Source organism: Saimiri boliviensis, chromosome 2 (genome assembly GCF_048565385.1).
Source record: "Saimiri boliviensis isolate mSaiBol1 chromosome 2, mSaiBol1.pri, whole genome shotgun sequence".
In the NCBI taxonomy this organism is placed as follows: Eukaryota; Metazoa; Chordata; class Mammalia; order Primates; family Cebidae; genus Saimiri; species Saimiri boliviensis.
In genome coordinates, this window is record NC_133450.1 from 154539632 (window position 1) to 154553006 (window position 13375).

A 13375-nucleotide genomic window follows, 5' to 3' on the forward strand; every position below is an offset into this window, starting at 1 on the left:
CTCTAGAGATCCAGGGGACACAGTAGCTGGCGAGCTACTGACAGTCTGGAAAGAGGCCACTAGCTGGAAGTCTGGTATTGTGAGAATTATTTGTTGGGTTGTAGGATGGCCAAACTCGGCACACGGGAGCCGAATACAGCAGTGAGTTCTGAACGCCTTGGTGCTGGGGTGGTTAGTCAGCCCAGAATCAGGACTGGCTTTGCCCACAACAAAGAGGCCTTATCTTCTTAAGTCCTCCGTTAGAAGCATAGTGAGAGAGAGGCTTTTTTCAGACAAAAATGGGGGGTCCAGTTCCCAGCGTTCATTCAGGTCCTCTGGTCAGGTGCATGCGGCCCTGTGGAATATGAACCCATTTGCGTGTCCTGGACCAAACAGCATGCCGCCGTGAGGAGAAACCGTGGTTCTCACACTGAGCTGTAGGGTTTGATGGCCTCGGTCTTCCCTGAGCTGGCCATGGCATTATCTGAAAACATGAAACACATAAAGCCTGTGTCTCTGGATTTTTCTTCTTATTTTGCCTTCTCTTTGTTTTTTCGATCTGTATGTTTCCATGCTAACAAAAATTGCCAGTAGTGCCTGCATCCTTAGAAACTGCATTCCACTGTTTGTGCCTTAACGTTCTCTCATGTAGCTCCTGGGAGTGGAAGTCAACTTCCAGTCCCAACACAGAGGACAAATGCGAGTGCCTCAACTTCCAGCACTATTATTATGTTATTTTGCAATGACTGTCTGACTTAGACCCATTCATGAAAATGACCTTAGAGTGTAGGGACCCAACTACGAGACCTCCTACTCTTCCCCATGTTCCTATTAGCATGAGCAACTTCCAACAGGAATAAGACTCAACCTCAGATGGTATCAAGGGGGCCTGCATTGACCTGTGAATCTCCTGGCCCCAAGGTGGTGTCCAAAAAATAAACGTGATTGTGATTTAAAATTGTAGTCGGCATTAAGATAATATTATCCTAGTCACAATGCAGACAGTCGCCAATTGATACAAGGATATCTATATATATATACTGTATGTCTCTCCATATAGATATCTACATCTGTATATAGATATCTTTGTCAGTTGATGACTTGTCTGCATTATATACGTAGCTACAGTATATACCAGTTTGTGTTAGGACACCAATTTGTGTCAATCGGTGACTTGTATTGACACAAAGATATTTATATAGAGATGATAGACAGACAGACAGACAGACAGACAGATAGATAGATAGATAATCTGTATATAGAGATTTTTGTGTCAATTGGTGACTGTCTGCAGCATATATGTAAATATAAGTTAGACTCACAGAACTCAGCATTTCCCCTAAAGGTAATGTTTCCCCTAGAGGCAATGTTTTAAATGGTGGTTCCGTTTCCAGCTGCCCAAGAAAACCCTGCTCAATATATAATATAGCTAAAATTTATAGGGGCCGAAAATAACTGTTAGAAACTATAGAACTGTTTCTGGAAAAACTGTGCTCCCTCCAGAAACACTGAAACTCAAGATAGGAGGCATGTTTCTCACTGTTCTCCGTACTTAGTTTCAGGAACAGAAAAGACTTCAGTTTGCGTCAAGAGCCTTGTGATAGCAGTCCCTCTTCACAGCACGTGTCCTGTGTTAGAGGACACCTCGCTGGTTACGGGAGCCCAGCTCACGTCTGCCTTCCAGGATGTACGCAGTTGAGACAGGGAGTCCTCTGACACGGTAGATAAAGAATTAAGCTCCTGGCTTTGTCAGCAGCAAGAAGGCAGCCCCCTGATTTGGGGTCAAAAAGAGGACACCCTTCCCACCTCCCGCCACCATGGTAACCACTGGTGTGTCTGCAGCATTTTAGTCCAGGGCTTGCTCGGGCATCACCAGTGCAGATAAAGTGTCAGGAACTCCATTGTTAGAGAGCATTGCTGTGAGTCTTTCCCCCTTTTCCACATCTACAGTCAGGTCACCAGTCTCCATGTTGACATTTCCCCCATCCCCCTCCATAGGTGAAAAGCATGGCCCAGTATGTACATAACATGGACAAACGGGACAGTGTTCGGAGGACTCGTTTTTCTGACCGTTTCATGGATGACATAACTACTATTGTTAACGTGGTCACCTCGGAGATTGCAGCCCTGTTAGTAAAACCGCAGAAGGTAACTGTATTTTACTCTGTTTTCTAAATTGTTTACCAACATATATTACTTTCATAATCAGAGGAAAATAAGCATCATTTTAAAACAATTACCAAAATATAACTGTGATGAGAGTTAAATGCAGTATATTATACTGGACTGGACCCTGATGTGGGCTGGAAAATTGTTATAAAGAAATTGCACACATGAGGCCAGGAGTTCGAGACCAGTCTGGCCAACATGGCCAACGTGGTGAAACCCTATCTCTACTAAAAGTACAAAAATCAGCTGGGCATGGTCATGCACATCTGTAATTCCAGCAACTGGGAGGCAGAAGCAAGAGAATCACTTGAACTCGGGAGACAGAGGTTGCAGCAAGCCGAGATAGGGCCACAGCACTCCAACTTGGGTGACAGAGTGAGATTCTATCTCAAAAAAAAAAAATTGCGATATGGACTGTGGTTTAAATGATCATATCAGGATATCAGGCTGGGTGCGATGGCTCACACCTGTAATCCCAGCACTTTGGAAGGCCAAGGAGGTAAGATCACTTAAGGTCAGGCATTCGAAACCAACCTGGCCAACGTGCTGAAACCCCGTCTCTACCAAAATTAAAAAAATAAAAATAAATTAGCCTGGTGTGATGACTCATGCCTATAATCCCAGCTACTCAGGAGGCTGAGGCAGGAGAATCACTTGAGCCTGGGAGGCTGAGGTTGCAGTGAACTGAGATGGTGCCACAGCACGCTAGCCTGGGTGACAGTGAAAGTCCGTCTAAAAAATAAATATCAATATAGATACGAAAGATAATATTTTTGCTCTTAGAAAATACACCTTGAAGTATTATGGGGTAAATGGGTATGATATCTGCAACCCATTCTCAATGGTTCAGAGAAAAAAATGTTTTTATATTCATAGACTGATAAAACAAATGTAGCAAAATGTCAAGTATTGATAAGCCTGGTTAAAGGGTATATGATAGTTCTTTGTACTATTCTTGCACCAAGTTTGAAATTGTTTTAAAATAAAAGCTTAAATAATATATTAAATGAAATAAATCAAATGTTTAAAAGGTATCTACAAAATCTTAGGAAGCAATGTTTATTATTCATAGCTTTGTCATTACTGAGAATTTGCATAGTACTAAGTGCTTGGGAGATTTTCATTTGGTTATTCCTCAGCGCAAACCACTGGGACAGCAATGGTAGGTGTGAGAACGTTGGCAGATGTGAGAATAAGGCACAGTGATGTTGATACATTTTCCGAAAGTCACACAGCCAGCCGTAAAGCCAAGACTGGAGATTTTAAACCCAGATATCGAGTCATGTCAGCTACCCAGGAGGAGTGGATGTGTGGAGATTTCAAGGACATCTCAGCAACACTGTGGCAACCTCTTTATCAGATCCCCATCCAGCCCAGTGACTTGAGCGATCAGCATGGCCTGAATTTGCAAATCGCATCATAACAAAGAGCAAAATCGTTTCAAGCTATATTTTTAATGGTGTCAGAGGAAATTGATTCATCATTCTGAGAATAAAGGACATAAACATGAAAAACTGAATCCCAGATTGCTCTGAAGCACTGTAAAATCCCTCATAAATATGAGCACTGAGAAATAATACAAATTAAAAATTTGTTTAGATAGGCCTAGCTTATTAATTGGGGATCATGGAGGAATTCACCCTATGAAATACGACTCTGGCCTCTCTTAGGCTGGAAATGCTGCCTAATTGGGGAAAAAGTTCTTAGGTTAAAAACTAATTCTTTTATCCTGATTGGATTTTCTGTAACAACTCTTAAAAATTAAGAAACTATCTCATTGAAGATAGTAAATATTTTTCAAGTCAGTTTGCGGAAAAAAAAAAAGTTACCAAAAAAATAGATATCAGGATATCAAAAATTTAGGATTCAATGTAGTATATAGAGAATCAGCTTAATTATACATATATAAATATGCTTATAGAAAAAGTGATTGGAAGGAAATGCACCTAAATATTAACAAAACATGAATAATTACTTGATTCAACCTCACAGTCATGCCTTGACTTAAAAGAGACTCAAATACTTTGCCCAGTGTCACTCAGAGGGACAGTGGCTGAAATCATAGGACCTGTGCCTCCCAACTTTCCCACCAGTGACCTGGGAGTTCAAATCCAGAGTGTACCACAAAATGATTTGAGCATTTGTTTGTTTTTAAGGAAAATGAACAGGCAGAAAAGATGAACATCAGTCTGGCTTTCTTCTTGTATGACCTTCTCTCCCTCATGGATCGGGGCTTTGTGTTTACCCTCATCAGACATTATTGCAACCAGGTGAGTGTCCCCCAACGCGAGTCATTTTGTTCCTTCTCCTCTGATGTAATGTTCATTACCATGGTATGCCATCTTATTTGTTACCAAGTTAGCGTGAACCCTGCACATCCCTGAGTTCTGCAGCATATCTGTCATGTCTGGGCCATGGACATTTCTCGGACAAGCTGGTTTACCTTGATTCCGGGAGCATTTACCAACCCAATGTAGAAGGGTCAACAAGTTCATCTGTGGGAATTAAAATTTGTGATATGATCTGAATCTTCAATTTAACATTTAACAGAAAATTAACATGGCTCTACAGTACATTCAATCTTTGACTAGTCCTCAAGTTCCCAGTCTGAGGCCTCTTTTCACATATTAGGGTAATTAATTAATTAAATTGCTATTGTGATGTTCTGACTTGAAAGAACCCTTTAAAGTGGTCTTAAATAAAATCATTGAAAGAGATTTAATTTCACTGAGCACAAAGCAAATATTTCATAAGCCAGGTGCATCTATCAGTGCCATCCCCAAATTTTTGAGTGGAATTCTTCATGCACTGTCTCCCTCAAACTACCCTAACAATAGTAATATAAATAGCAGTTATTGTTGCTACTCCTCTCCTATATTCCTACTCTAGCCACTAGTACCATCATTACTGCTACTACTACCACCAGCCACCAGCATGGTCATTACCTCCCATGTCCACTATCACCACCTCTTCCACAATCACCACCTCTCAACACCTCCACCACCTCCACCATCACCACCTCCTCCATCAGCACCATCACCGCCTCCCACCACCTCCACCATCACCACCACCACCTCCCACCACCTCCACCATCACCACCATCTCCACCATCACCACCTCCTCCACCATCACCACCTCCTCCATCAGCACCATCACCACCTCCCACCACCTCCCACCACCTCCACCATCACCATCACCACCTCCCACCACCTCCAACATCACCATCACCACCTCCCACCACCTCCATCATCACCACCACCTCCACCATCACCACCTCCTCCATCAGCACCAACACCACCATCACCTCCACCTCCACAACCACAATGTCCGCCACCATCACCACCCCCTTCACCACCACCACCACCTCCACCACCACCATGTCCTCCACCATCACCATCTCCACCATCACCACCTCCTCCATCACCATCACCACCACCTCTTCCCCATCACCACATCCCACCACCTGCATAATCACCACCTCCCCCTCTGCACCATCACTACCTCCCACCACCTTTACCATCACCATCTCCTCTACCATCACAACCTCCTCCACCCCACCATCACCATCTTCTCCACCATCACCACCACCCATCATTTCCACCATCATCACCATCACCACTGCCCACCTCTACCAATATTGTTACCTTTCCTATCACCTCCAGAATCACCAGCTCCTCCACCATCACTCCCTCCTCCACCATTACCACCATTAGCTCCACCATGACCCCCTCCTTCACCTCCACCATCACTTTTTCCACCATCACCATGTCACTACCATCACCGCCTCTCCCATCACCACCATTACCACCAGGTTCTTTATGGTTAGTCACTTAGTGACTTGGAAAGACTTAGGTAAGCCTTTCCAATTTTATGGGTCTTAATTTCTTCAGTTTTAAAATAAGAAGGTTCCCCCTTAGGTGGTTTGAGAGATTTGAGGGCTAATCAAGGAAAAGGATAGGACCATAAAAGGCAGTGACAGCCAGCCTTGGTGTCTCACACCTGTAATCCCAGCACTTTGGGAGGCTGACACGGGCAGCTCATGAGGTCAGGAGTTCAAGACCAGCCTGGCCAACGTGGTGAAACCCCGTCTCTACTAGGGATGCAAGAATTGGCCAGGCGTGGTGCCAGGCACCTGTAATCCCAGCTACTTGGGAGGCTAAGGAAGAATTGCGTGAACCCGGGAGGCAGAGGCTGCAGTGAGCTTAGATCATGCCACTGCACTCTAGCCTGGGCAACAGAGTGAAACTCATCTCAAAAAAAAGAAAAGAAAAAAAAAAGGCAGTGACATACAAGCTTCGTTGAGCAGCACTTGGACAGGGTTACCTAAGAGCAGAAGTCCTTCCCAGCATGAAAGCAGCCATAGGCTTGCAGTGAGGAGGGCACCATCCAGAGGAGCAGGGCAGCTCCCAGGGGAGAAGCGGATTAGGGCGGAAGCTTACAGATCTAGGTGAGGCTGCTCCGCAGCACAGTGGGGAGTCTCTGAGCTCCAAGGGCGGTAGCAGCTTAGGGCTCTGTATCTGCAAGGCTCTATCTTATCGGTAGGAAACAGCTGTCCAGTGAGGCTTTATAGGGTCTGCAGAGCAGACAGGCACTAAATGGGTGAAAATCTGCTTATTTAGGCTATTTTTTAAATGACTGGATATGGTAAAAATTTGAGTTTGGTGTGAGCTAAGGGAATCAGCGTCAGTCTACAGTGAAGAAATAAACAACCCAGGGGCTAATACACAGAGACAATCTTTGACTCATTTACATAACACCTCCCCTTCAAGAAAAGAAAAAGACATGACTTTTCTGAAGGAAGTCCTGTCACTGGCCATACCACCCTGAACACATCCAGTCTCTTCTAAGGGAAGTCCTGATAAGGAAGCAGAATAATAAAAAGAATCCAAAGGAAACATCAGAAGTCCCCAAGCATCCCCATCCCATGTCTCCTGACCCCTGCCCTGCAGCGGATCTTCTGTCCCAGGACCCACCGGAATAGAATGGCAGAGGGACACTTCACTCCTCTTTGCCCTCCCTATTCCGTATTTAGGGTTCCAGGTTAGTCTCTTTTCAAATCTTTAAGTTGAATACATGAAAGAGACCCTAGATCACCACTGCAGACCCAGGCCTAGCTACTCGCACGCAGGCAGGCTTCATTCCCAACAGGGAAGTAAGGCAATCCAAGGTGGACGTCAGCCTGCCCTGCAAAACTTGTTTTTATTCTCTTTCCCTTTCCTTTCTTTTCCCTTGCTTGCTATCTTTCTCCTTCAGTTCTTTCCTTTTCTTTTAGTTACCTGTTCTTTTTTTCTTCCTCTCCGTGATTCAAGTGCCAAAGATCCCTAGACCAGGAGTCAAGAAGCCTGTGTGCTGATTCCAGGGACACCATTAACCACTTCTGTGACTGGGAGCATCAGCCTTTGAGGCATTCATTTCCTCATCTGCAAAATAAAAAAAAAAAAAAAAAAAAACTAGACCGGATTATATTTATTCAGGTCTTGACCCATTGATTTTGTGGTCTATGTCTGCTGGTGACATCCACAGATGTTACTTAGGACCATTAGTGGCAGTCATGCCTCAGAAGGTCACTGGACCCCCATTCATGGTGATTTAATTCACCAATCCCAGCTCTCTAGATACAGGATGAACTTCAGACCTGAGGCAAGTTGTATTCTTTCAAAGTCGTCCGACTTTATCATTTTGCGTAACCTGTTATGTTTTCTGCCATCTAAAGACTTTGTGGCAATAGATACAGCCTTAGTCTTTTTGAATAGTCACTAACAATAGACAAATTCATTTCCTCAATTACTCTCTGTCACTTACAACATGCCACTAAGTTAACACCCATGACTTGGGTAGGGGCACTGTGGGTCTCAGTCTTTGGAGAGGATGTTTTTGGAATGCACTTTACTCCTCTTTTCTAAACATCATTCAAATTATTTTTGAAATGCCTATTTATTTTATTTTACTTTTTTTGAGCTGGAGTCTTGCTTTATTGCCCAGGCCAGAGTGCAGTGGAGCAATTTTGGTTCACTGCAAACTGTGTCTCCTGGGTTCAAGCAATTCTCCTGCCTCAGCCTCGCGAGTAGCTGGGATTACAGGCGCCCACAACCATGTGCAGCTAATTTTTGTATTTTTGGTAGAGACAGAGTTTTGCCATCTTGGCCAGACTGGTCTTGAACTCCTGGCCTGTGATTCGCCCACCTCAGTCTCCCAAAGTGCTGAGGTTACAGGTGTGAGCCACCACACCCAGCCTGAAATGTCTATCTTTAATGTTGTCTCAAAGGACCTATGGAAGATACCCATAGCAGGACTTTCTTTTAAGTGCAGATGTCTTTGTGCTTTCAAGTTCTGATAGCTGACTTGACCCAACAGCTGTTAATGAGTAACCTACATGACAGGCACATGACCAGGTTCCAATCCCTTCAGTGTGCTGCTGGCTCCACTGGTCCAAAGTTAGCCAGGAGTGCACATCTAAAGGATACGGGATCTGGTAACTGTGCTTACACGAAAGTCTTATGTTTTAGTTTTAAAATAATGTGTAATGGCGTTTACTTGCTTTCAGTGGATGTCTAACTACAAATCAATTCTATAGGCAATATGTCCCACAACACAATGAACAGCTTCTTGTAAAATGGCTGAAAATATGTACTCCTTTAAATTATGTTGTTTAACCTGTAATCCCAGCACTTTGGGAGATGAAGGTGGCGGATCATCTGAGGCCAGGAGTTCAAGACTAGACTGGCAAACATGGCTAAACCCCATCTCTACTAAAAATACAAGATAAATTAGCCGGGCATGTTGGTGCACGTCTGTAATCCCAGCCACTGGAGATTCTCCTGCTGAGGCAGGAGAATCGCTTGAACCCAGGAGGTGGAGGTTGCAGTGAGCTAAGATCATGCTACTGCACTCTAGCCTGGGCTACAGAGCAAGACTCTGTATCAGAAAAAAAAAAAAAAAAAAAAAAAAAAAAACCCAAAATTATATTGTTTAGAAAATTGCTCTTCAAGTGAGTGAAGAGGAGGCATGTCCATCACAAAGGTGGTGCTTCATATTTCTGTGCTGCCACTGGAGGTGATGATGATGAAATACTGGGGCTCAAGGTGCATCAGTGCCCCTTCCTTCCCCTGCTTTGTCTTTAGAGGAGCTGCCTCTGAGTCTGGGTCTTTCAGCTGTTCAGCTTGCCTGGGGAAAGCAAGGTGCCTCTTCCAGACATCACCTTTGTCTGCTTTTCATTGCTTGCTTCATGGTTTATTTTTTAAAGGAAGATTTTTCCAAAAAAGTCTTCTAGCTTTCTTTCTCTTTCTTTTCCATTTCATCCTCTCTTACTCTGAGACAAGCTCCTTGAGTGTTTTGCAGGTACCATGTACTTTCCTAAGCAGTTTGACGCCTTTCTCTAGGGAACTGGTTCTACAACTGTCCAGTGGGGACTTTAATTAGAAACTGTGAAAGAACACTTGTAGCATAAAAGTCATCTAGTTGTATTCTATTAGTTTCATACAGGCTCATGTGAAGTCAACTCCTTTCATTTAGTTTCTCAAACACAGTAGAGTTTTGGAAAATTAATTATGTTACACTGAAGACATAGCTTGAGATTTTCAGCACAGGTTTGCCATGGTATTAAAGATTTGAGAAAGTGGAGATCAAGATTAGAATCCTCATTTTGGACAGCTATTAGGCTAGAATCACTAAGATGAAGAGTAATGAATGAAAATGTATTAGACCTCCCTGTAATGCAGAATTTACCATCTGCTGCACTATCCCATTAGTTTTTGTTAAATTGATTGCCTTAATCTGGAGAGAAAGGATATTTTTGTGTCTGCCAACCTCAACTCCACTTACCTTATAATAAATGTTTCCTTTCCTCTTTTCATTTTTCTTCCCAGCTGTCAGCCAAGCTCAATAACCTTCCAATGCTCATTTCCATGAGGCTGGAGTTCCTGAGAATCCTCTGTAGCCATGAACATTACCTCAATCTGAACCTTTTCTTTATGAATGCTGATACTGCTCCAACATCTCCTTGTCCTTCCATATCTTCTCAGGTAATAAAATTATTATTTAACTAAAAGAATTATTCAAGCTACTTCATTTAACTAGCTCAGTTTAAACGTGTATTTTCTATAAAGTTTAGTCTTATTAATTTGATGAAAAATGAAACTGTTCAAACTATTCAAACCAGATCAAGTATGCTACCCTGAAGTTACACCACTAGCTAATAGTTTACAAGCGAAGTAATTGGTTTCTCCCCAGGCTCAAGGGTCCCTGATCAGGTTAAATAAAGCAAAGAATCCGTAAGCCCTATGAAATTTAGAAACTTATAGAAAAGTCTCAGATCTTTCTTTGTCTGACACTTGCCAATTATTATGCAGATACAGGATTCCAGAGTAAATAAGTTTTGGAAACCAAAGTTTCTTTCCAGTAGGCCCTCTAAGGGTGACTTGTTCATGTCAATTGTAAATGCACAAGAAGTAGAAGAGGAAATGGGAGGAGGTGTCCATGATAAGCAGTGATTCCCAAAGTAATTTGACATGGAAACCCCACGCCACCTCATACATTTTTCAAAGGGCTAGTGTTCTCTGGAATAACTTTAGGAACATGCTGTTTGATAGTCACATTCCATTTATAGGGAACACATCAGTAGCTCAGAGCATCGGGCAAAAATTCTTGTTATTAGGTTATATTTCTGTTGCATATTCCTTGATACTAGTACAAAAGTGAAGGCTTGTCTTACTAAATGAAAAAAGAAATCTTAGCCATGTATGCCATATGGCATGACCCAGATATTAGCTACATGACCATCTTACTGTGAACAGGGAAAGAGGTGACTCACAAGCAGCAGTTCCAATGTGTAAACGTTTTGCCCCATCTTGCCCAGCAGCTTATGTCTGAAAACTTCCCTGGACTAAGCTTGCTGTAGGTTCTTTTCCACCTGCCCCTCTGACTGCCCCAGGGAGTGACCAAACCCAGGGGCCAGGCTCACCGAACAGTGAAGGATTTCTAGAGACACTTTAGATGCTCTTAATTAAATATAAAATGTGTTCCCAGGATACGAATACAGGACCGGAATTACCGAGGACCGGTAAATCTAACACTCCCCTGCCTGACATCACTTCTAGTTCCAGACCAGCAAAAGTCTGACCAACATGCTTAAGCCAAATTTAGAATCATAGCTGAGGCCAGGCATGGTGGCTCACACCTGTAATCCCAGCACCTTAGGAGGCCAAATCGGGCAGATCACTTGAGGCCAGGAGTTACCAGCCTGATCGACATGGTGAAAACTCACCTCTACTGAAAATACAGAAATTAGTCAGGCGTGGTGGAGCACCTGTAATCCCAGCTACTCGGGAGGCTGAGGCATGAGAATTGCTTGAACCCAGGAGGCAGAGGTTGCAGTGAGCTGAGACCATGTCACTGCACTCCAGCCTGGGAAACACAGTGAGACTCTGTCTTTAAAAAAAAAGTGTAGCTGAGTAAACAGGGCCTAAACAAAGCGGGCAGTTTGTTATAGAGGAATCGCCTGTTCCCAGCCACAGGACTGTGTGAGATTCTTATTTCTCTGTCCAAATTTTATCCTAGGATTATCTTCAGCTTTCGATTTCAGGTGGGTAAGAGAGTGACATTCATTTTTCAACAGAGCCCGAGTGCTTCATCTTTGTCTTTCCCACTGGGCAGTCTTCCCTCTGTGGGAAAGGGAAAGTGAAGTAATCACTCTGTCTCGGTTTCCTTATCTGCCATGAGCAGTACCTACCTCACTGGGTTGGGGGCTCACACAGCCTGGCTGGGGCAAGGGCTCAGTAAACACTAGCCATGGCTATTTTCATTTCAGTTCTTGTGACTCATAAAATGGCTCCTTGCATTTCTGTAGAACTCAAGCTCCTGCTCCAGTTTCCAGGACCAGAAGATCGCCAGCATGTTTGATCTGACTTCTGAGTACCGCCAGCAGCACTTCCTCACCGGGCTTCTCTTCACGGAACTGGCTGCTGCCTTGGATGCCGAAGGGGAAGGGTATGTTTCTGGCACTTAAAATGGAAGATGAGCTGGGCGCAGAGGCTCACGCCTGTAATCCCAGCACTTTGGGAGGCCAAGGCGGGCAGATCACGAGGTGAGGATGTCGCGCCCATCGTGGCCAACATGGCAAAACCCTGTCCCTACTAAAAATACAAAAAAATATATATATATATATGTATTAGCTGGGTGTGGTGGTGTACGCCTGTAGTCCCAGCTACTTGGGAGGCTGAGGCAGAATTGCTTGAACCCGGGAGGCAGAGGTTGCAGTGAGCCGAGGTTGCACCGCTGCACTCCAGCCTCACAACAGAGCAACACTCCGTCTCAAAATAAAAAAAAGGAAGGTGAAGCCAAAAAAAAGATGCCCCTTAATAAAGTTTGCAGTCCAGCTTCTCACACTTGGTAAACAACTCTACTGTCTGCCAGTTCTGAGGAGTAGAAACATCTGTGTCTTGAGAAAATGGTACCCATAGGAATATAGAAAGCCGCAGGGATGGGCAAGAGCTACAGAACGACTTTTGTTGGTCACTAACTTGAGTGGCATTTACCAGTTCTATTATAGCAGGTTTCCCAAGGATGCTCTCACTAATGAACTCCCTAGGAACAAATGCATTTTTAGCAAAGGGGATAGCATGCAGAGGCAACCAGAAGATGCCACTTTGTTCAATGCTGGTGAAAGAAATAATGGCTGCTGAGAAGGCAGCGGCCCCATGCCCAGATTAGCTTCTTGTACACCATGCTTCTCAGGCCAAGAGACGCCACACATCCAGGGCTTCTGAATCCTTTTACCTCTTATCTATCTAATTTTTCAGGGACATGTGGCAGTATCTAGCCTAGAAGTCAACAGAGAGAGAGGTAGACCGCCCCCTTCTTTCCTTCTCTCCCGATGATCCATGAGCTCATAGAATCAGAAACCCACAGCCTACCTGATTGGACTGAAGAAGATAATGCCTTCTAAAATATTATTCACTCCATTCAACAATTATTGAATGCCTTCCTTGGGACAGACACAGTTAGGTACGAAAGTACATCAGAGATATATCTGTGCACCGGACAAAATTTCCTGCCCCTCTAGAGTTTACCGTCCAGGGACTCAGATTCAAGGATTATGAGGATTGGAAAGTAATTGAGGTTCAACACTTTTGGTGTTTAGATTAGGCATACAGAATTGCAGGAACTCGCCTATTATTCCATAACGGAAAACCAAATCTAAAGCCATGGCCTTCCCAGTCCCCTCCCAGGA

The 13375-nt window shown here is 43.8% G+C and overlaps 1 protein-coding gene across 4 annotated transcripts in view; it reads left to right on the forward strand.

Moving 5' to 3' along the window:
* Window positions 1-13375, forward strand: part of DOCK8 (dedicator of cytokinesis 8) — a 243967-nt gene that overhangs the window by 170601 nt on the left and 59991 nt on the right. For all 4 annotated transcript variants that reach the window (XM_039461451.2, XM_039461450.2, XM_039461452.2 and 1 more), the window contains 4 exons: window positions 1978-2127; window positions 4305-4418; window positions 10014-10169; window positions 11993-12132. In XM_039461451.2, coding sequence (XP_039317385.1) covers window positions 1978-2127; window positions 4305-4418; window positions 10014-10169; window positions 11993-12132 — 560 coding nt within the window. The remainder of the gene's footprint in view (window positions 1-1977; window positions 2128-4304; window positions 4419-10013; window positions 10170-11992; window positions 12133-13375) is intronic.